The sequence below is a fragment of the Echiichthys vipera genome (genome assembly GCF_963691815.1).
Source record: "Echiichthys vipera genome assembly, chromosome: 10".
Classification (NCBI taxonomy): Eukaryota; Metazoa; Chordata; class Actinopteri; order Perciformes; family Trachinidae; genus Echiichthys; species Echiichthys vipera.
This window is the reverse complement of record NC_139835.1, coordinates 32,048,453-32,068,467: the sequence shown is the minus strand read 5'-3', so window position 1 is coordinate 32,068,467 and position 20,015 is coordinate 32,048,453. Positions and strand designations below refer to the sequence as shown.

The 20,015-nt window shown below is 46.5% G+C and overlaps 2 protein-coding genes across 3 annotated transcripts in view; one reads left to right on the top strand and one right to left on the bottom strand.

Moving 5' to 3' along the window:
- Positions 1 to 10,539, bottom strand: part of rftn2 (raftlin family member 2) — a 24,880-nt gene extending 14,341 nt beyond the window's left edge. For both annotated transcript variants that reach the window (XR_014593371.1, XM_083921228.1), the window contains exon 1: positions 10,212 to 10,539. Coding sequence is in view for 1 of the 2 variants with exons in the window: in XM_083921228.1 (XP_083777354.1) it covers positions 10,212 to 10,350 (139 nt within the window). In the remaining variant the exon portion in view is untranslated. The remainder of the gene's footprint in view (positions 1 to 10,211) is intronic.
- Positions 10,540 to 18,158: 7,619 nt separating this feature from the next.
- plcl1 (phospholipase C like 1) overlaps positions 18,159 to 20,015 on the top strand; it is a 49,847-nt gene continuing 47,990 nt past the window's right edge. The window contains exon 1 of the mRNA XM_083921220.1: positions 18,159 to 18,893. Coding sequence (XP_083777346.1) covers positions 18,714 to 18,893 — 180 coding nt within the window. The 5' untranslated portion in view covers positions 18,159 to 18,713. The remainder of the gene's footprint in view (positions 18,894 to 20,015) is intronic.

Below are 20,015 nucleotides of genomic sequence, written 5' to 3'. Positions count from 1 at the left end.
CCTGAGAATGTGACATTATACAGTATTTCACTTATTTAACATATTTTAGAGGCATTCAAATATGTAAATATGCAATAGCATAGAGTTTGGCGCTTTAACCGTCGACCATGTTGCTTTTTTGTGTAATCTTTATAAACAGATTGTGCGAGGTTTTGTGAAGGAGGAGAAGGAGAAGAAGAAGAAGAAGAAGAAGAAGAAGAAGAAGAAGAAGAAGAAGAAGAAGAAGAAGAAGAAGAAGAAGAAGAAGAAGAAGAAGAAGAAGAAGAAGAAGAAGAAGAAGAAGAAGAAGAAGAAGAAGAAGAAGAAGAAGAAGAAGAGGAGGAGGAGGAGGAGGAGGAGGAGGAGGAGGAGGAGGAGGAGGAGGAGGAGGAGGAGGAGGAGGAGGAGAAGAAGAAGTCTGATCTACAGGAGAACGGCACCTGTGCAGCTACGGAGAGACACACACTTCCTCTCTGAGCTCATTTCTGTTCTTTTAAAGCATCAGATCCCTGTTAGCATTAGCATTAGCATCACTTCACATCTGCACAACAGCAGAGTAGGTTGTGCTGGGGTTAGCTTCAGTTCGCTAGCCGCCTCAAATGCTACCTGCGATAGAAGCAATGATCAAAAATGAGACGAATGTGAGTCAGCGACGCGATCCAAGTGTCTGAAGCGATCTTGTTCGGTGTGAACGCAGCATCAGGATGTGAGCGTCCACAACGATGACAGACGCTCAACTGTCCTGCAGTAATTACAGAACCTTGAACTCACCGCAGACACTCAACTGTCCTGCAGTGATTACAGAACCTTGAACTCACTGCGGACACTCAACTGTCCTGCAGTGATTACAGAACCTTGAACTCACCGCGGACACTCAACTGTCCTGCAGTGATTACAGAACCTTGAACTCACCGCGGACACTCAACTGTCCTGCAGTGATTACAGAACCTTGAACTCACCGCGGACACTCAACTGTCCTGCAGTAATTACAGAACCTTGAACTCACCGCGGACACTCTGCTGTCCTGCAGTGATTACAGAACCTTGAACTCACCGCGGACACTCAACTGTCCTGCAGTAATTACAGAACCTTGAACTCACCGCGGACACTCAACTGTCCTGCAGTGATTACAGAACCTTGAACTCACCGCGGACACTCAACTGTCCTGCAGTAATTACAGAACCTTGAACTCACCGCGGACACTCGACTGTCCTGCAGTGATTACAGAACCTTGAACTCACCGCGGACACTCAACTGTCCTGCAGTGATTACAGAACCTTGAACTCACCGCGGACACTCAACTGTCCTGCAGTGATTACAGAACCTTGAACTCACCGCGGACACTCAACTGTCCTGCAGTAATTACAGAACCTTGAACTCACCGCGGACACTCTGCTGTCCTGCAGTAATTACAGAACCTTGAACCCACCGCGGACACTCTGCTGTCCTGCAGTGATTACAGAACTTGAACTCACCGCGGACACTCAACTGTCCTGCAGTGATTACAGAACCTTGAACTCACCGCAGACACTCAACTGTCCTGCAGTGATTACAGAACCTTGAACTCACCGCGGACACTCTGCTGTCCTGCAGTGATTACAGAACCTTGAACTCACCGCGGACACTCAAATGTCCTGCAGTGATTACAGAACCTTGAACTCACCGCGGACACTCAACTGTCCTGCAGTAATTACAGAAGCCTGAACTCACCGCGGACACTCAACTGTCCTGCAGTGAGTACAGAACCTTGAACTCACCGCAGACACTCAACTGCCCTGCAGTAATTACAGAACCTTGAACTCACCGCAGACACTCAACTGTCCTGCAGTGACTACAGAACCTTGAACTCAGCGCGGACACTCAACTGTCCTGCAGTAATTACAGAACCTTGAACTCAGCGCGGACACTCAACTGTCCTGCAGTAATTACAGAACCTTGAACTCAGCGCGGACACTCTGCTGTCCTGCAGTAATTACAGAACCTTGAACTCAGCGCGGACACTCAACTGTCCTGCAGTAATTACAGAACCTTGAACTCAGCGCGGACACTTAAACCTCTGGTTCTAACGTCAGAAGCGTTTCTGACCGTGTTTGGAACAAAGATGATGAAGTTTTCTCCTCTCTTACAAGCGCCCGAAGCGATTTAATGACCTCCATAGCTTCTGGTGTGAATGCACGGTGAGTGTGACCACCACCAGCACGTGTGACCACCACCAGCACGTGTGACCACCACCAGCACGTGTGACCACCACCCGCGTGTATGAACAGCATATATAAGTATGCACTGGACACGGACAGATGACGTAGAGCAGAAACGAGCCTGCAGCCTTCAGAACGGGCCGCGGCGCTGCAGATGAAGCCTCCAGCAGCACCGTGGTGTCGTGCTCCATCCCCCCCCCCCCCCCCGGGGCTTTTGTTGGGGCCTTTTTACCGTCTCCTCCACCCTGCTTTCAGTCCTCACCCCCCCCTCCCCCCCTGCTGCCTCTCGCCCCGTCCACCCGCACACTGAGGCCTCTGTTTAGGGGCTGTGTGGGAGAAAAGTGAGGAGGAGGAGGAGGAAGAAGGGAATAAAAGAGGGGAAGTGAGAGAGGTGGAGGGGGACAGAGCTGAGAGAAAGGACGGAGCCAGACAGCAGTTAGGAGGTTTTATGAGCGTGGACGGGAGAGAAGGTGTGAAAGGGAGAAAGCTGCCCGGCAACAGGAGGGAAAAACAGGCCACCAGCAGCTCAGTGGGTGCGTTACCATGACGCTAAAGACGCCGCACCACGGGAAAAACCGGGGTTCAAATCCCCCGGTGAACAGACGAGAGAGAGAGAGAGAGAGAGAGAGAGAGAGAGAGAGAGAGAGAGAGAGAGAGAGAGAGAGAGAGAGAGAGAGAGAGAGAGAGAGAGAGAGAGAGAGAGAGAGAGAGAGAGAGAGAGAGAGAGAGAGAGAGAGAGAGAGAGAGACGCCATCAGTACCTGATTATACGTGTGTGGAAACAACGATCTCGGGTTAAAGCTGCATTCTCTCTAATGTCCAGCAGGAGGAGACTCCACTTAAAGCTGCATTCTCTCTAATGTCCAGCAGGAGGAGACTCCACTTAAAGCTGCATTCTCTCTAATGTCCAGCAGGAGGAGACTCCACTTAAAGCTGCATTCTCTCTAATGTCCAGCAGCAGGAGACTCCTGAAGAAGAAGAAGCTGCTCCTCCTCTGACGTGATTCAGACTGGGATAAAAATCATGGATAATTGAGCGGTTTAAGGTCTTTGCTGCCCTTCAAATCTCCTCCAAATGCAATAATGAAAGCACCGACTTTAATCTAGAATAATCCCTCAGATTCCCAGATTAGACGGAGATTAGAGAAAATTGCACTCATCCCTGAAAGCGCTGACGAGTCCCGGCTGATACGCTTTAACGCTCAGGGCCATGGTTCGATTTCTAGGAGGGTGGAAACACGTCTGAACCCGCCGGTCGCCGTCTCTCCACGGACCGGACGCAGGTTTCAGTCCCTCACACGTTTCCTTCCCCGTCTTCGGTTCAGTTCGTCCGTCCAGTGATGAACACGCGTCCCCTCAGGTTAAGCCGCCTCTCCAACCGTTAATCCCTTTGTTACGTCCCATTTGTTCATCTCGTCCTGACCCACCGTCGCTCTGCACCCTCCACATCACCCTCTGATCCTTGAGTCCCGTCACTTCAAGTGTTTGCCACGACGCCGTTACGAAGCCTCGGCCGCCAGCGACGAAAGATAGCGTATGTTCCGCACCTAAAAACCTTCACATGTCTCAAAAGCCGACAGTGCTCCTTATATATGCACCAATATTGAGCCACAACAGGTCTCCAACTACGGTGAGCAGCCGCCGACTCTATTTTCCCCCGTAGAAGAAGTAACGCGCGGTGCATGTTGAGATATACGACTGCGTGAAGCGTGCCGTTTCATTTCCATGTGTGTGTTTGTGTAAAGAGCCCAAAATGGCTCCTGTTAAGAGACACGCTTACGACGCAGAGTTTACACTCAAGGCCATTAGTCACGCAGTAGAACACGGGAATAGAGCAGCAGCCAGAGAGTTGAACATGAACCAATCAATGGAAGCAACAAGACGACCTGCGCCGAGTAAAAGAAGACTAAACAGAGTTTAGAGGGAACAGAGCGAGACGGCTGCAGCTGGAGGACAAACTCCAACAGTGGGTTGTTGAACAGAGAGCAGCAAGTAGAAGAGTCCGTACGATCACTGTTCCACTGAAGGCAACAGCGCTAGCACGCTAACTTAGCATCAATGGGTTTAGAGGCGGTCCTTAACGTAACCCCAGCCTCGACTGTAGCGTCTGTTCTATGACCTGATAATGTGGAAAATACGGTAGTTTCACTTTAAGATGAGAAACGACTTTATTATTCATCTTGAGGGAAACTGTTGGGGTCGAAAATTTAAAATCTAAAGTATAAAAACATCAGGTTGTTTTCTAACAAGGCTGCAGAGTGAGGTTTCATCTGTATCCGTGCGTATTCTGCAGATTACCAAATCTATACTACCGAATTTTTGGGATTAAAAGGCGCTCCGGAGTAAAAGTCTCACCGGCCGACAATGCAAAATAAAGAAGTAAAAAACATCTATAAGTCGCTCTAGAGTACAAGTCTGACCCGCGGCCAAACTATGAAAAAAACTGCGATTTATAATCCGAAAAAAATACAGCAGTTATTTCCTTTTGTTCACACATCACTCGTCTTCACCGCACGACAGGTTCGTTAGTGACGACCGTCCGACGTCTGCGGATCTCCAGAGGGTTCTGCGGATCTCCAGAGGGTTAGAAACGCTTTCTGCTGTTTCATCAAATGGGACAAATACATTTTGCTTTAACGCAGCTGACGTGGAGATAAAAATACACGTTCGGATTTCTACGATTTGCGTTTTAGGGCAAAGTACGCAAAAAAAAAAAGGATTATGAACCCGGGGAGGAGGGGGGAGGGGATAATCTGAGAAAGTAAAGTCGTAGATTTGAGATTAAAATTCGTAAAAACAGTGTTTTGTTATCGCTCCCTGTTGAACTCCACTGACTCAGGATCAGCACAGATGCTGCTGCAGGTTTCTACGACGGCAGCAAACTCTGAAAAATACGTTTTTTACACTTTTAATCTCGTAAATCTGCGACTTTATCTTCCCGATACATTCCCCTCCTCACACGGGTCCAAAACTGTGTTTAATTTTTCATACTTGGCCTAAAGACGCTGTCATTAGTATAAATATTTGTGCTATTTGGTTTAAATCTGACACAAAATCAGCGTCTTTATCTTCTAAACCATGAAAGTGATCGAACACAGAAGCCGTTTAACATCCTGAGCTTCAAAGACCACAGTAAAAAGCTCTCAGGGTCCCCGTCACGTCACGTCTCAGTAACGAGCTCAGGGAAGTCTCAGCGTCAGCTCCGCCGCCTCGGGCTCCGGCCTCACGTCCGCTCTCGTCTCAGCCGGGGAATAGAAACGAGGCCGAGCTGCTGCAGAGCTCAGCTGTGGGACACACACTGGGGCTGCGGTGTGTGTGTGTCTACATGCAAGTGTGTGTGTGAGAGAGGAAGAGCTGTGACAGGAGCGTGTCCCAGAAACGCAGGAGAACGGGGCCAGAGGAGGGTGGAGCGGCGTGGAGCGGCGCGGCGCGGGCACCGATCGCGTCTCTGCAGAGTCTAAACTCTTCTGCACGTTTCCTGGAGGAACAGAAACCGTCAGAGAAAAGCAGTTCGACGAGGCCGAGACCTCCGGACGGAGAGGCATCTGTGCGCCAGGTGCTCGTCAGGAATGCACCGACACTTTTCCAAGAGTTACAGGACTGTTGACGCTTCACACCTCCGCCTTTAACAAACTCACGACTCCACTGGACGCTGCAGATGTTTGGATCCTGTGTGTGGCTCTAACTCGGCCTTTCTGCACGGACGAAGCGTCCACGCTCACGCTCACACCGACACCGAGCACTGAACCTCTGCTCAGTCTGCTTCAGTGACAACAACGACAACGACCTCAGAGCTGAAACACAGAGGACGGAAGCTTTTCTGTGTGCAACGTTGTTATGGAGAGAAAGCAGCTGGTGTTTGCAGTCACAGACGTGCAGACGTGCAGACGTGCAGACGTGCAGACGTGCAGACGTCTCCACAGTTTCAGCCTCAACACGTAAAACACAACTCCACAAAATGAACATTAAAACAAACTCACTGCAGTTTACGTCAGTGTCTCTGTGGTTTCCATAGATTCAGGTTTCCCCAAAGCAACTTCAGTCAAAGCAACTTCAGTCAAAGCAACTTCAGTCCAAAGCAACTTCAGTCCAAAGCAACTTCAGTCCAAAGCAACTTCAGTCCAAAGCAACTTCAGTCCAAAGCAACTTCAGTCAAACGCAACTTCAGTCCAAAGCAACTTCAGTCCAAAGCAACTTCAGTCCAAAGCAACTTCAGTCCAAAGCAACTTCAGTCTAAAGCAACTTCAGTCAAAGCAACTTCAGTCTAAAGCAACTTCAGTCAAAGCAACTTCAGTCAAACGCAACTTCAGTCAAACGCAACTTCAGTCAAAGCAACTTCGGTCAAACGCAACTTCAGTCCAAAGCAACTTCAGTCAAAGCAACTTCAGTCCAAAGCAACTTCAGTCCAAAGCAACTTCAGTCCAAAGCAACTTCAGTCTAAAGCAACTTCAGTCAAAGCAACTTCAGTCTAAAGCAACTTCAGTCAAAGCAACTTCAGTCAAACGCAACTTCAGTCAAACGCAACTTCAGTCAAACGCAACTTCAGTCAAAAGCAACTTCAGTCAAACGCAACTTCAGTCCAAAGCAACTTCAGTCCAAAGCAACTTCAGTCCAAAGCAACTTCAGTCCAAAGCAACTTCAGTCCAAAGCAACTTCAGTCCAAAGCAGCTTCAGTCAAAAGCAACTTCAGTCCAAAGCAGCTGGACCTGGTTGTTTGTCAGGAAGACAAAGACAAAGAACCAGGTCCAGTTGCTTCTGACTGAACGACGCCCTGGACACACGAGAACCTCCACAGACCAAAGATTCATGAAGAACTCACAAAAACCAGACGTGTGAGACTCGCTGCTCAACGACCGTCTCACCCGAACGTTCAGGGTCGACGTCTGAACTCACGCTGTAAAAAACACCATCAGCGAGGAAGTGCGGTCGCCAACGAGCCGCCACGCAAAGTCTGTAAAGACCCATGATACGCTTTAACCATCAGGACCGTGGATCGATTTCTCGGAGGGTGGAAACACGTCTGGACCCATCGGTCGTGTCTCTCCACGGACCGGACGCAGGTTTCAGTCCGTCCCCCGTTCCTTCTCCCGTTTTCGGTTCAGTTCTTTCGTCCGTCCAGAGATGAACACGCGTCCCCTCAGGTTAAAGCCGTCTCTCCGCCCGTTGATCCCTTTGTTCCGTCCCATTTGTTCATCTCGTCCTGACCCACCGTCGCTCTGCACCCTCCACATCACCCTCTGGTCCTTGAGTCCCGTCACTTCTGTTTGCACGACGTCGCTCCGAAGCCTCGGCCGTCAGCGACGAAAGATAGTTTCACTTTAAGATGAAATGCAACTTTATTATATTATCTTGAGGGAAACTGTTGCCGTATAAAAACTTCAGGTTGTTTTATAACAAGACCGCAGAGTGAGGTTTCACTTGTATCCGTGCGTAATCTGCAGATTACCAGATCTTTATTAGTTATTTCCTTTTGTTCACACATCACTCGTCTTCACCGCACGACGGGTTCGTTTGGGAACGACCGTCCGACGTCTGCGGATCTCCAGAGGGTTAGAAACAAGCAGCCACGCGATGTCTGTAAAGACCCGTTTGTGGCACAGCAAACTAAACGTTGGTGATACTTTAACTCCGAACACACTCGCCGTGTATCGTCCTGATCTCTGAGCTGCGTCTGTTTTACTCTCGGATCCGTTCGGTGACGTGTGACGGAGAAAAGTGGAGAAGTTTGCAAAGCGAGCGAACACATCAGCGTCGGTTTAAGTGTGACGGTCGAATCCTCCTCTGGTTTACAGAGCAAGAGGAAGAAACACGTGCAAATACGACCCGTGTTCAGACCGAGGTAGCTCTAATTCTGTTAGCCGCTCGCTAACGCTTGTTTCTCTGGATCCTTCTGTTGAATATGGACCGGGCTCCTGAGGTTGGGCCTTTGATCCGTAAACGCATGTTACACAAAGGGAAAGTATCCAATCAGCAGCCAGTGTTTTCACCGCTTCCCCAAAGATCTCAAACCAGAGTTCAGATGGATCTGCCGAGACCATGAGAACCAGGAGACTCAACCATCTTAGCGTTAAAGTGGCTTCCATCTGAACCGTACGAGCGTGTTTATCTCAAACGCAGCATCGCTGGAGTTCTGATCCGACCCGTTACTGGATTATTTAACCGATAAATGACCAAAGATGCGTAAGAGAGCAGCCACATCTGCATAGTTACGGTTGCTAACGTAGGATTGGACAGTGGCCGCGGAGATTTCTGACCAATAAGGGAACGGTTCGCTCTCACGGGGCGTTCGTTTACAACTTTGGTGTCAGAACAAAGCTCGAAACTGCACACACACACACACACACACACACACACACACACACACACACACACACACACACACACACACACACACACACACACACACACACACACACACACACACACACACACACACACACACACACACACACACACACACACACACACACACACACACACACACACACACACACACACACACACACACACACACGTCTGAGAGCAGAACCCATGACTCCCTGCTGATGCCAGGCACTAAAACCAGAACACTTCCCAAAAAAGCCTCATGCAGCAGAGGAACGTCTGCAGGTCGATCTCTTCTTCCCTCGTTCTGTTTTGCATCAAATCACAACTTAAACCCAAACTCATCCGGAAACACAGGAACAAACGTCCTCCGCGTGATAAAAACCACTGCGCCCTCCCACTGTGCCTCCGTCCCGTGCCCCGTGCTTTAGGGTCCTTGTCCCCCCCTCCAGGCCCGTTTGTACTCACACTACCTGGGCCTCGGCGAATGCTTCTTGCTGCCTATACGTCATCACGCCGTAACACGTCACACGCATTGATGACGTCATGGCGATGCGTGGCTTTGTTTCCAGATCTTTCCGTAGACCTCGGAGTTTTTGTGCGTCTTGTCGACTGTTTTTGAATCTTTTCATCGACCAAATCTGCAGTAAACACTCCACCTCCGCATCACACCAACGTGAACCTTTCACCGCCATTGTTTGAAATGTCCGCGCATGGTCCCTCCTTCTTTTTTCTACGTCCCAACAGGCGCACAGGAAATGACCTCAGAGCCGCCGTAGGCCTCGTGCTCGTACACGTGCGCACGCTCGTGCTCGTACACGTGCAAACGTGCTTTACTAAAGCCCACCTCTCCCAAACGGGCCGTGGACGGCAAGCGTGCCGCTCCTAGACGTGGTACGGTTGCACTCACACTGGTCAAAGGATCCAGACTTTAGCCGTGACACGTGTTTGGACACGGGACGGAGGCACAGTGGGAGGGCGCCCTTAGAGACGCATGTGACACACTTGTTAAAGTGTGTTGGAAATCAGATTTCTACTAAATCTGGTGCAAGCGTCTCTCTGTCGGCCAAGCGGCCCTCTTTCTAAACTGAACTTTCCTCTGTGGTTCACACGTTAATCTCTATTTCCTCCCAAATAGGTCACAGTCACCGTCACTGTCACTGCCGCAGCTCGCCGGTCTGATGCCCGGATGAAGGATTATCCCCAGAGAAAGGAAACCTCGGCCGTCTGAGATCATCACAAGCGTCCAAATCAGTTCATCACAGCAGGTGGTCGCTCTGGCTGCACGCCTGCAACATGGGAGGGTGTGTGTGTGTGTGTGTGTGTGTGTGTGTACGTGTGTGTGTACGTGTGTGTGTCTGTGTGTGTCCGTGTGTGTGTGTCAATGTGTGTGTGTGTGTCCATGTGTGTGTGTGTGTCTGTGTCCATGTGTGCCCATGTGTGCGTGTGTGTCCGTGTGTCCGTGTGTGTGTGTCCGTGTGTGTGTGCGTGAGTGCGTGCGTTGGTGTGTGCGCATGTGTGTGTGCGTGTGTCCATGTGTGTGTGTGTGTGTGTGTTTAAATAATAATAATTTGCAGGATGTTTTTAAAGTAGGTTGTTTCTGTAATGGCGGGAATGCTCTTCCATGTCAGTGCTGGTTCAGGTCTTAAAGGTGGGGGTGTGTGTGTGTGTGTGTGTGTGTGTGTGGGGGGGGGGGGGGGGTCCGGTCCTACCTTCCAGGCTGAAGTCCAGCAGCACGTACTCGTACACGGTCTCGGTCCTGGTCTCCACCTGCGGTCTCTTCAGGGTGGAGTAGATCTTCCCGGGGCTGCTGTCCTCCGGGTCTTCCAGTTTCCTCAAGCCGCAGCCCATGGCCTCTGAGGCGGGGACGGGGAGCCGGAGGAGCCGCGGACGGATGAGCCGAATCTGAGCCCGAACTTCACCGGGACCCCCGCTCCATCTCCGCCGCCGTGCTCCGGTAATCCTCTGAGGGGACCCGCGGGTCTTCACCGGGGCCGGGACCCGCCGGTTCACACACGGGAGCGGGAGTTTGAGCGGAGAGTGTCCGGCTGATGTGGCTGCAGGTCCGGGGCGTGCAGAGGAGGAGCCGCTGTCTGCACAAAAGTTTCCTCCACAGTAAAGTCAGCGAGCACAACGCTGCTTCCGCTCGACCTTTCAAAATAAGACGCGGAAAAATCCTGAATCCTAAACAATAAAAGCTTGAAAAACATAAATTAATAAACAAAATTCAAAAATAAGAATTACAAAGACCTAAATTAATACACTAAATACATATAGTAGTTTTGTTTCTTTGTCTCTTTGTGGTTGTTTCGTGTCTCTTTGTGGTTGTTTTTTGCCTCTTTGTAATTGTTTTGTCTCTTTGTAGTTGTTTCGTGTCTCTTTGTAGTTGTTTCGTGTCTCTTTGTGGTTGTTTTTTGTCTCTTTGTAATTGTTTTGTCTCTTTGTAGTTGTTTTGTCTCTTTGTAGTTGTATTGTGTCTCTTTGTAGTTGTTTTGTGTGTCTTTGTAGTTGTTTTGTGTCTCTTTGTGGTTGTTTTGTCTCTTTGTAGTTGTTTTGTGTCTCTTTGTAGTTGTTTTGTGTGTCTTTGTAGTTGTTTTGTCTCTTTGTAGTTGTTTTGTGTGTCTTTGTAGTTATTTTGTGTCTCTTTGTGGTTGTTTTGTGTCTTTTTGTGGTTGTTTTGTGTCTCTTTGTAGTTGTTTTGTGTGTCTTTGTAGTTGTTTTGTGTCTCTTTGTGGTTGTTTTGTCTCTTTGTAGTTGTTTTGTGTCTCTTTGTAGTTGTTTTGTATCTCTTTGTAGTTGTTTTGTCTCTTTGTAGTTGTTTTGTGTGTCTTTGTAGTTATTTTGTGTCTCTTTGTGGTTGTTTTGTGTCTTTTTGTGGTTGTTTTGTGTCTCTTTGTAGTTGTTTTGTGTCTCTTTGTAGTTGTTTTGTGTCTTTTTGTGGTTGTTTTGTGTCTCTTTGTAGTTGTTTTGTGTCTCTTTGTAGTTGTTTTGTCTTTTTGTAGTTGTTTTGTGTGTCTTTGTAGTTGTTTTGTGTGTCTTTGTGGTTGTTTTGTCGCTTTGTAGTTGTTTTGTGTGTCTTTGTAGTTGTTTTGTGTCTCTTTGTAGTTGTTTTGTGTGTCTTTGTAGTTGTTTTGTGTCTCTTTGTAGTTGTTTTGTGTCTCTTTGTAGTTGTTTTGTGTGTCTTTGTAGTTGTTTTGTGTCTCTTTGTAGTTGTTTGTGTCTCTTTGTAGTTGTTTTGTGTCTCTTTGTAGTTGTTTTGTCTCTTTGTAGTTGTTTTATGTCTCTTTGTGGTTGTTTTGTGTCTCTTTGTAGTTGTTTTGTGTCTCTTTGTTGTTGTTTTTTATCTCTTTGTGGTTGTTTTGTGTCTCTTTGTAGTTGTTTTGTCTCTTTGTAGTTGTTTTGTGTGTCTTTGTAGTTGTTTTGTGTGTCTTTGTAGTTGTTTTGTCTCTTTGTAGTTGTTTTGTGTCTCTTTGTAGTTGTTTTGAGTCTCTTTGTGGTTGTTTTTTGTCTCTTTGTAGTTGTTTCATGTCTCTTTGTGGTTGTTTTGTGTCTCTTTGTAGTTGTTTTGTCTCTTTGTGGTTGTTTCGTGTCTCTTTGTGGTTGTTGTGTCTCTTTGTGGTTGTTTTGTGTCTCTTTGTAGTTGTTTTGTGTCTCTTTGTAATTGTTTTGTGTCTCTTTGTGGTTGTTTTGTGTCTCTTTGTAGTTGTTTTTTGTCTCTTTGTAGTTGTTTTGTGTCTCTTTGTGGTTGTTTTGTGTCTCTTTGTAGTTGTTTTGTGTCTCTTTGTAGTTGTTTTGTGTCTCTTTGTGGTTGTTTTGTCTCTTTGTAGTTGTTTTGTCTCTTTGTAGTTGTTTTGTGTGTCTTTGTAGTTGTTTTGTGTGTCTTTGTAGTTGTTTTGTCTCTTTGTAGTTGTTTTGTGTCTCTTTGTAGTTGTTTTGAGTCTCTTTGTGGTTGTTTTTTGTCTCTTTGTAGTTGTTTCATGTCTCTTTGTGGTTGATTGTGTCTCTTTGTAGTTGTTTTGTCTCTTTGTGGTTGTTTCGTGTCTCTTTGTGGTTGTTGTGTCTCTTTGTGGTTGTTTTGTGTCTCTTTGTAGTTGTTTTGTGTCTCTTTGTAATTGTTTTGTGTCTCTTTGTGGTTGTTTTGTGTCTCTTTGTAGTTGTTTTTTGTCTCTTTGTAGTTGTTTTGTGTCTCTTTGTGGTTGTTTTGTGTCTCTTTGTAGTTGTTTTGTGTATCTTTGTGGTTGTTTTGTGTCTCTTGCTGGTTGTTTTGTCTCTTTGTGGTTGTTTTGTCTCTTTGTAGTTGTTTTGTGTCTCTTTGTGGTTGTTTTGTGTCTGTTTGTAGTTGTTTTGTCTCTTTGTGGTTGTTTTGTGTCTCTTTGTCGTTGTTTTGTGTCTCTTTGTGGTTGTTTTGTGTCTGTTTGTAGTTGTTTTGTCTCTTTGTGGTTGTTTTGTGTCTCTTTGTAGTTGTTTTGTGTCTCTTTGTGGTTGTTTTGTGTCTGTTTGTAGTTGTTTTGTCTCTTTGTGGTTGTTTTGTGTCTCTTTGTCGTTGTTTTGTGTCTCTTTGTGGTTGTTTTGTCTCTTTGTAGTTGTTTTGTGTCTCTTTGTGGTTGTTTTGTGTCTGTTTGTAGTTGTTTTGTCTCTTTGTGGTTGTTTTGTCTCTTTGTGGTTGTTTTGTGTCTCTTTGTGGTTGTTTTGTGTCTCTTTGTAGTTGTTTTGTGTCTCTTTGTGGTTGTTTTGTGTCTCTTTGTGGTTGTTTTGTGTCTCTTTGTAGTTGTTTTTTGTCTCTTTGTAGTTGTTTTGTGTCTCTTTGTGGTTGTTTTGTGTCTCTTTGTAGTTGTTTTTGTCTCTTTGTAGTTGTTTTGTGTCTCTTTGTGGTTGTTTTGTGTCTCTTTGTAGTTGTTTTTGTCTCTTTGTAGTTGTTTTGTGTCTCTTTGTAGTTGTTTTGTATCTCTTTGTAGTTGTTTTGTCTCTTTGTTGTTGTTTTGTCTCTTTGTAGTTGTTTTGTGTCTCTTTGTAGTTGTTTTGTGTCTCTTTGTGGTTGTTTTGTGTCTCTTTCTGGTTGTGTAAGTAATTTATTTATATTTTATTGAGTAATGTATGTATTTTTAATTAATTTATGTATTTTTAATTAATTTTGTATTTAATGAATCATCTTTACCTCTTTTTATTTTTATGTTGCTCTGATTTATATTATATTTATTTATTATTTCATCAAGTTTATTAACAACAAAACATATTTAAAGAGGACTCCTTTAAAAACATGTAAATACATTTATGAAATATAGTTTAAATATTGAATCATCTTTGTGTGAATGTTAATAAATAAATAAATGTAACTGTGAAAAGCTTTAATGTTTAAATGAACCTGCTGCTGCTGTGTGTGTGTGTGTGTGTGTGTGTGTGTGTGTGTGTGTGTGTGTGTGTGTGTGTGTGTGTGTGTGTGTGTGTGTGTGTGTGTGTGTGTCTGTGAGGTGCTGGCGCCCTCCAGTGTTCATCCTTTAAAGTGATTCAAAGAAACAGACACTGAAAGAAGAACTTCTTTGTCTGTTGTAATGTGGTGAGAAGCAAACTTAACGGTCTCCTTTAGAGAGTAAACTTAACGGTCTCCTTTAGTGACTAAACTCAACGGTCTCCTTTAGTGACTAAACTTAACGGTCACCTTTAGAGACTAAACTTAACCGTCTCCTTTAGAGACTAAACTTAACCGTCTCCTTTAGAGACTAAACTTAACCGTCTCCTTTAGTGTCTAAACTTAACCGTCTCCTTTAGAGACTAAACTTAACCGTCTCCTTTAGTGACTAAACTTAACCGTCTCCTTTAGAGACTAAACTTAACCGTCTCCTTTAGAGACTAAACTTAACCGTCTCCTTTAGAGACTAAACTTAACCATCTCCTTTAGTGACTAAACTTAACCGTCTCCTTTAGTGTCTAAACTTAACCGTCTCCTTTAGTGACTAAACTTAACCGCCTCCTTTAGAGACTAAACTTAACGGTCTCCTTTAGAGACTAAACTTAACGGTCTCCTTTAGGGACTAAACTTAACGGTCTCCTTTAGTGACTAAACTTAACGGTCACCTTTAGAGACTAAACTCAACGGTCTCCTTTAGAGACTAAACTTAACGGTCTCCTTTAGTGACTAAACTTAACGGTCTCCTTTAGAGACTAAACTTAACGGTCTCCTTTAGTGACTAAACTTAACGGTCTCCTTTAGAGACTAAACTTAGCGGTCTCCTTTAGAGACTAAACTTAACGGTCTCCTTTAGTGACTAAACTTAACGGTCACCTTTAGAGACTAAACTTAATGGTCTCCTTTAGTGACTAAACTTAACGGTCACCTTTAGAGACTAAACTCAACGGTCTCCTTTAGAGACTAAACTTAACGGTCTCCTTTAGAGACTAAACTTAACGGTCTCCTTTAGTGACTAAACTTAACGGTCTCCTTTAGAGACTAAACTTAACGGTTCCTTTAGTGACTAAACTTAACGGTCTCCTTTAGAGACTAAACTTAGCGGTCTCCTTTAGAGACTAAACTTAACGGTCTCCTTTAGTGACTAAACTTAACGGTCACCTTTAGAGACTAAACTTAATGGTCTCCTTTAGAGACTAAACTTAACGGTCTCCTTTAGAGACTAAACTTAACGGTCACCTTTAGAGACTAAACTTAACGGTCTCCTTTAGAGACTAAACTTAACGGTCACCTTTAGAGACTAAACTTAACGGTCTCCTTTAGAGACTAAACTTAACGGTCTCCTTTAGAGACTAAACTTAACGGTCACCTTTAGAGACTAAACTTAACGGTCTCCTTTAGAGACTAAACTTAACGGTCTCCTTTAGAGACTAAACTTAATTTAGTCACTCGGGGCGGCAGCAGCTCAGTCCTTAGGTGACTTGGCTGGAGAGGTGCCAGCTCATCTCCTGTTCACTGCTGAGGTGCTGTTGAGCAAGGCACCGAACCCCCAACTGCTCGGGGCGCTGGTCACTGGCAGCCCCCTCGCTCTAACATCTCTGCATTAGTTGCATGTTTATAGGTCGTGTGTGTGTGTGTGTGTGTGTGTGTGTGTGTGTGTGTGTGTGTGTGTGTGTGTGTGTGTGTGTGTGTGTGTGTGTGTGTGTGTAAAAAATAATAGAGTGAAAATTGAATTTCCCCATTCAAGGAACTAATAAAGGAATTCTTCTTCTTAACGGTCACCTTCAGACTAAACTTAACGGTCACCTTCAGACTAAACTTAACGGTCACCTTTAATCGTCAGATGAGATCAAATAAAAGTATAAAGGAGGTGAAGAAGATCACGTCTGAGCCTTTTTCACTTTGAAGAGACTTGAGACTTTAACATGTGTGTGTGTGTGTGTGTGTGTGTGTGTGTGTGTGTGTGTGAGAGAGAGATATGTTTGTGTGTGTGTGTGTGATGTTTTCTGTGTGTGTGTGTGTGTGTGTGTGTGTGTGTGTGTGTGTGTGTGTGTGTGTGTCTGTGTGTGTGTGTGTGTGTGAGAGAGAGATATGTTTGTGTGTGTGTGTGTGATGTTTTCTGTGTGTGTGTGTGTGTGTGTGTGTGTGTGTGTGTGTGTGTGTGTGTGTGTGTGTGTGTGGAATGTAGTCGGCTGGTGAGGTCCATTAGTGTCTGGAGCTCGACACTCACACCTCACTGCGAGTGTTCGTGGATCCAGAGTTCAGTCAGCGAACGAGGAGGAACCTTTAGCACACGTTTATGCTCCTAGAGTTCACTTTAGCACACGTTTATGCTCCTAGAGGACACTTTAGCACACGTTTATGCTCCTAGAGGACACTTTAACACACGTTTATGCTCCTAGAGGACACTTTAACACACGTTTATGCTCCTAGAGGACACTTTAGCACACGTTTATGCTCCTAGAGGACACTTTAACACACGTTTATGCTCCTAGAGGACACTTTAACACACATTTATGCTCCTAGAGGACACTTTAGCACATGTTTATGCTCCTAGAGGACACTTTAACACACGTTTATGCTCCTAGAGGACACTTTAGCACACGTTTATGCTCCTAGAGGACACTTTAACACACGTTTATGCTCCTAGAGGACACTTTAGCACACATTTATGCTCCTAGAGGACACTTTAGCACACGTTTATGCTCCTAGAGGACACTTTAACACACGTTTATGCTCCTAGAGGACACTTTAACACACGTTTATGCTCCTAGAGGACACTTTAGCACACGTTTATGCTCCTAGAGGACACTTTAACACACGTTTATGCTCCTAGAGGACACTTTAAGACACGTTTATGCTCCGAGAGGACACTTTAACACACGTTTATGCTCCTAGAGGACACTTTAACACACGTTTATGCTCCTAGAGGACACTTTAGCACACGTTTATGCTCCTAGAGGACACTTTAGTACACGTTTATGCTCCTAGAGGACACTTTAACACACGTTTATGCTCCTAGAGGACACTTTAGTACACGTTTATGCTCCTAGAGGACACTTTAGCACACGTTTATGCTCCTAGAGGACACTTTAACACACGTTTATGCTCCTAGAGGACACTTTAACACACGTTTATGCTCCTAGAGGACACTTTAGCACACGTTTATGCTCCTAGAGGACACTTTAGCACACATTTATGCTCCTAGAGGACACTTTAACACACGTTTCTACAAAAAATTCAGCTAAAGTGACAGCGTTTGCTTTTCAGGTTTGCGAACTCTTCTTCTGTTCTAGTGTTTTATTTTGTGATTAATAATGAAATAATTAATAATATGGGGGCCCAAACACACAGGAGCCCAGGGCCCCGGACCACAGGAATCCGCCCCTGCTCGGATGAAGCTGTGGAGAAAACTCTGGAAAAAGTCTGATTTTATTCATCGTATCATTCGTTGTCTTGTGTTTAAACTGTAACTGTGTTTCTGTGTTTGTGAGCGGCTCAAACAAACGCTGAATAAAGAAATAATAACTTTTTAAGAACTTTTTAATCTAAAAACAGAAGTTCCCCGACTTTTTATCTGAGCAGATCTCATTTATTCATAATTTTATTCAAAGAAAATCATCTTTAAACACACAAGAGCATCTTAAATAAACACAATAAATAACAAAGAGGTTCACACCTTTATCGTTATCAATGACACTTGAGTTTATTTATATTGTTAATATATAACATATGAAGTTCATGACATTTCAAAGTGAATGAATGAGGAAATAAAGGTTTGAATAATCTCTTGATCATTTACAAAAAGTAGTTTTATTTATTTTGATGTAATTGAAGGGAAAATATCTTATGTTTATTAAAATAATTCATGTTTTTCTGCTCAAATCAGTAAAAACTGAACAAAAAACTCCAGTTTCTTTGTGTTTGAACTGAACTTTCAAGAGGAAATTCACTTTTTTACCTTTTGTTTAAATCAAATTAAAGAATTAAATCCAGGAAATGTTAATATCTATAAAAGTAGACGCGTCATTATCTGCTCTGCACCAATCAGCGCGTCCAACTGCGCCCGACCCGCCTCGCGGTGCCGCGCATTGGCCGCTGCGCGCGTCACTCCAGATCCGGGGCGGAATGTGGGCGGGGCCGCGCATTGATGAAGGGAGGAAGGGGGGAGGAGGGGGAGGAGGGGGGAGGCGGGACTGTCAACTGTGTTTCCTCGTCTCGGCAAAAGTCGCCTGTTGTTGCTGAAGAACCGCGACGCCCGCACGGAGCCGCGGAGTCCGAGCGGCGCGGACCGTGAACGCACCTTCCGACGTGACACCGCAGCGCGCACCCGCTCCTTCACGCACTTTGACATCGGTGTGTTTTTGGGAGGAGGAGAAGAAGAAGAAGAGGAGGAGGAGGAGGAGGTGTCAGTGTGTCTGGACTCGAACATTTCCCTGCTGCACTTCTGTCCTCGCGCTCTGAAGCTTTACGCGTTTTTGTTTTTGTGCCTCGCGGACAAAAGCTCGAGCGGACGCGGCGGAACCTGTTGCGCGCACCGGTCCAGATCCATCCGAGTGGGTTCTGAAGCTGCGTGTGATGCTTTGATTCCAGCACAGAGTGTGTGTGTGTGTGTGTGTGAGTGTGTCAGTGTGAGTGAGTGCGTGTGTGTGTGTGTGTGTGTGTGTGTGTGAGTGTGTGTGTGTGTGATCCGTCAGAGACACTTCGGGTTTGATGGAATCCAAACTCAAACTTTCCTCGGGTCAGAACCGAAGACTTGATTGATTTCCTCTCCCGGTGTTTTCGAACCGAGCCCTCGGTGCTCCTCGACATGTCGGAGCGGGACGGACCCGGAGACGGGCTGTGCGGGGACGGGGCGCCGGACTGCATCCCGCCGAGAGCGCCCCGCGGCCGGCGGAGCGGCGTGATCCTCCCCGGGGGCGGACCGGACACCGACACCGTCCTGCTGGACTCTGTGAAGGCGGCGCCGCGCCGGAGCAGCATCATCAAGGTAAGAACCCGCTCTGGGTCCGTTTCCTCCACCTGTGGACTCAGAAACGCGCTCCGGGTCCGTTTCCTCCACCTGTGGACTCAGAAACGCGCGTTTGGGTCAAACGGCCCCAGATACGCAGATTTTCCCGGTGACGCTGTCAGATGTTCAGTAACTATGGAAACCGTGTAGACAGCTGAGGTGACGCCTGTCAGTCCGAACCCACGGACCGGTCCATCAGGACCAGAACCGTGCCTGACACCGCCAGCCTTCCCTTTACGCGCGACCCTTTACGCGCGACCCTTTCCGCGCGTCACGTGTGCGTAATTTGAAATTCCTCGTCTGCTCCTTTGGCCTTTTTCGCTCCAAAGCAGCCGCGCCACATTCTCCGAGGATCGGATAAGAGAAGGGAGGAATGAGCCTGAACACATGTTTGAAAGGATTAAAAAGCACACACACACACACACACACACACACACACACACACACACACACACACACACACTGCTCTGTACAGATAAGATGTGTGTGTGTGTGTGTGTGTGTGTGTGTGTGTGTGCGCTTCATCATTATCAGTGTCCAGTGTGTCTCAGGATGTTTTGAACTGAAATCCAAAACTCTCCGCTTCACTATTTCTCAGCCTGGAACCTAAAACCTGTTTCAGGGACTGTTTTTGAACCGGGTCCAGTATCGAGTGTCTGGTCGGGGTGCAGGGTGCAGGGTGCAGGGTGCAGGGTGCAGGGTGCAGGGTGATGGGTGCAGGGTGCAGGGTGCAGGGTGCAGGGTGCAGGGTGATGGGTGCAGGGTGATGGGTGCAGGGTGCAGGGTGCAGGGTGCAGGGTGATGGGTGCAGGGTGCAGGGTGCAGGGTGCAGGGTGATGGGTGCAGGGTGATGGGTGCAGGGTGATGGGTGCAGGGTGCAGGGTGCAGGGTGCAGGGTGATGGGTGCAGGGTGCAGGGTGCAGGGTGCAGGGTGCAGGGTGCAGGGTGATGGGTGCAGGGTGATGGGTGCAGGGTGATGGGTGCAGGGTGATGGGTGCAGGGTGATGGGTGCAGGGTGCAGGGTGCAGGGTGATGGGTGATGGGTGATGGGTGCAGGGTGATGGGTGATGGGTGATGGGTGCAGGGTGCAGGGTGCAGGGT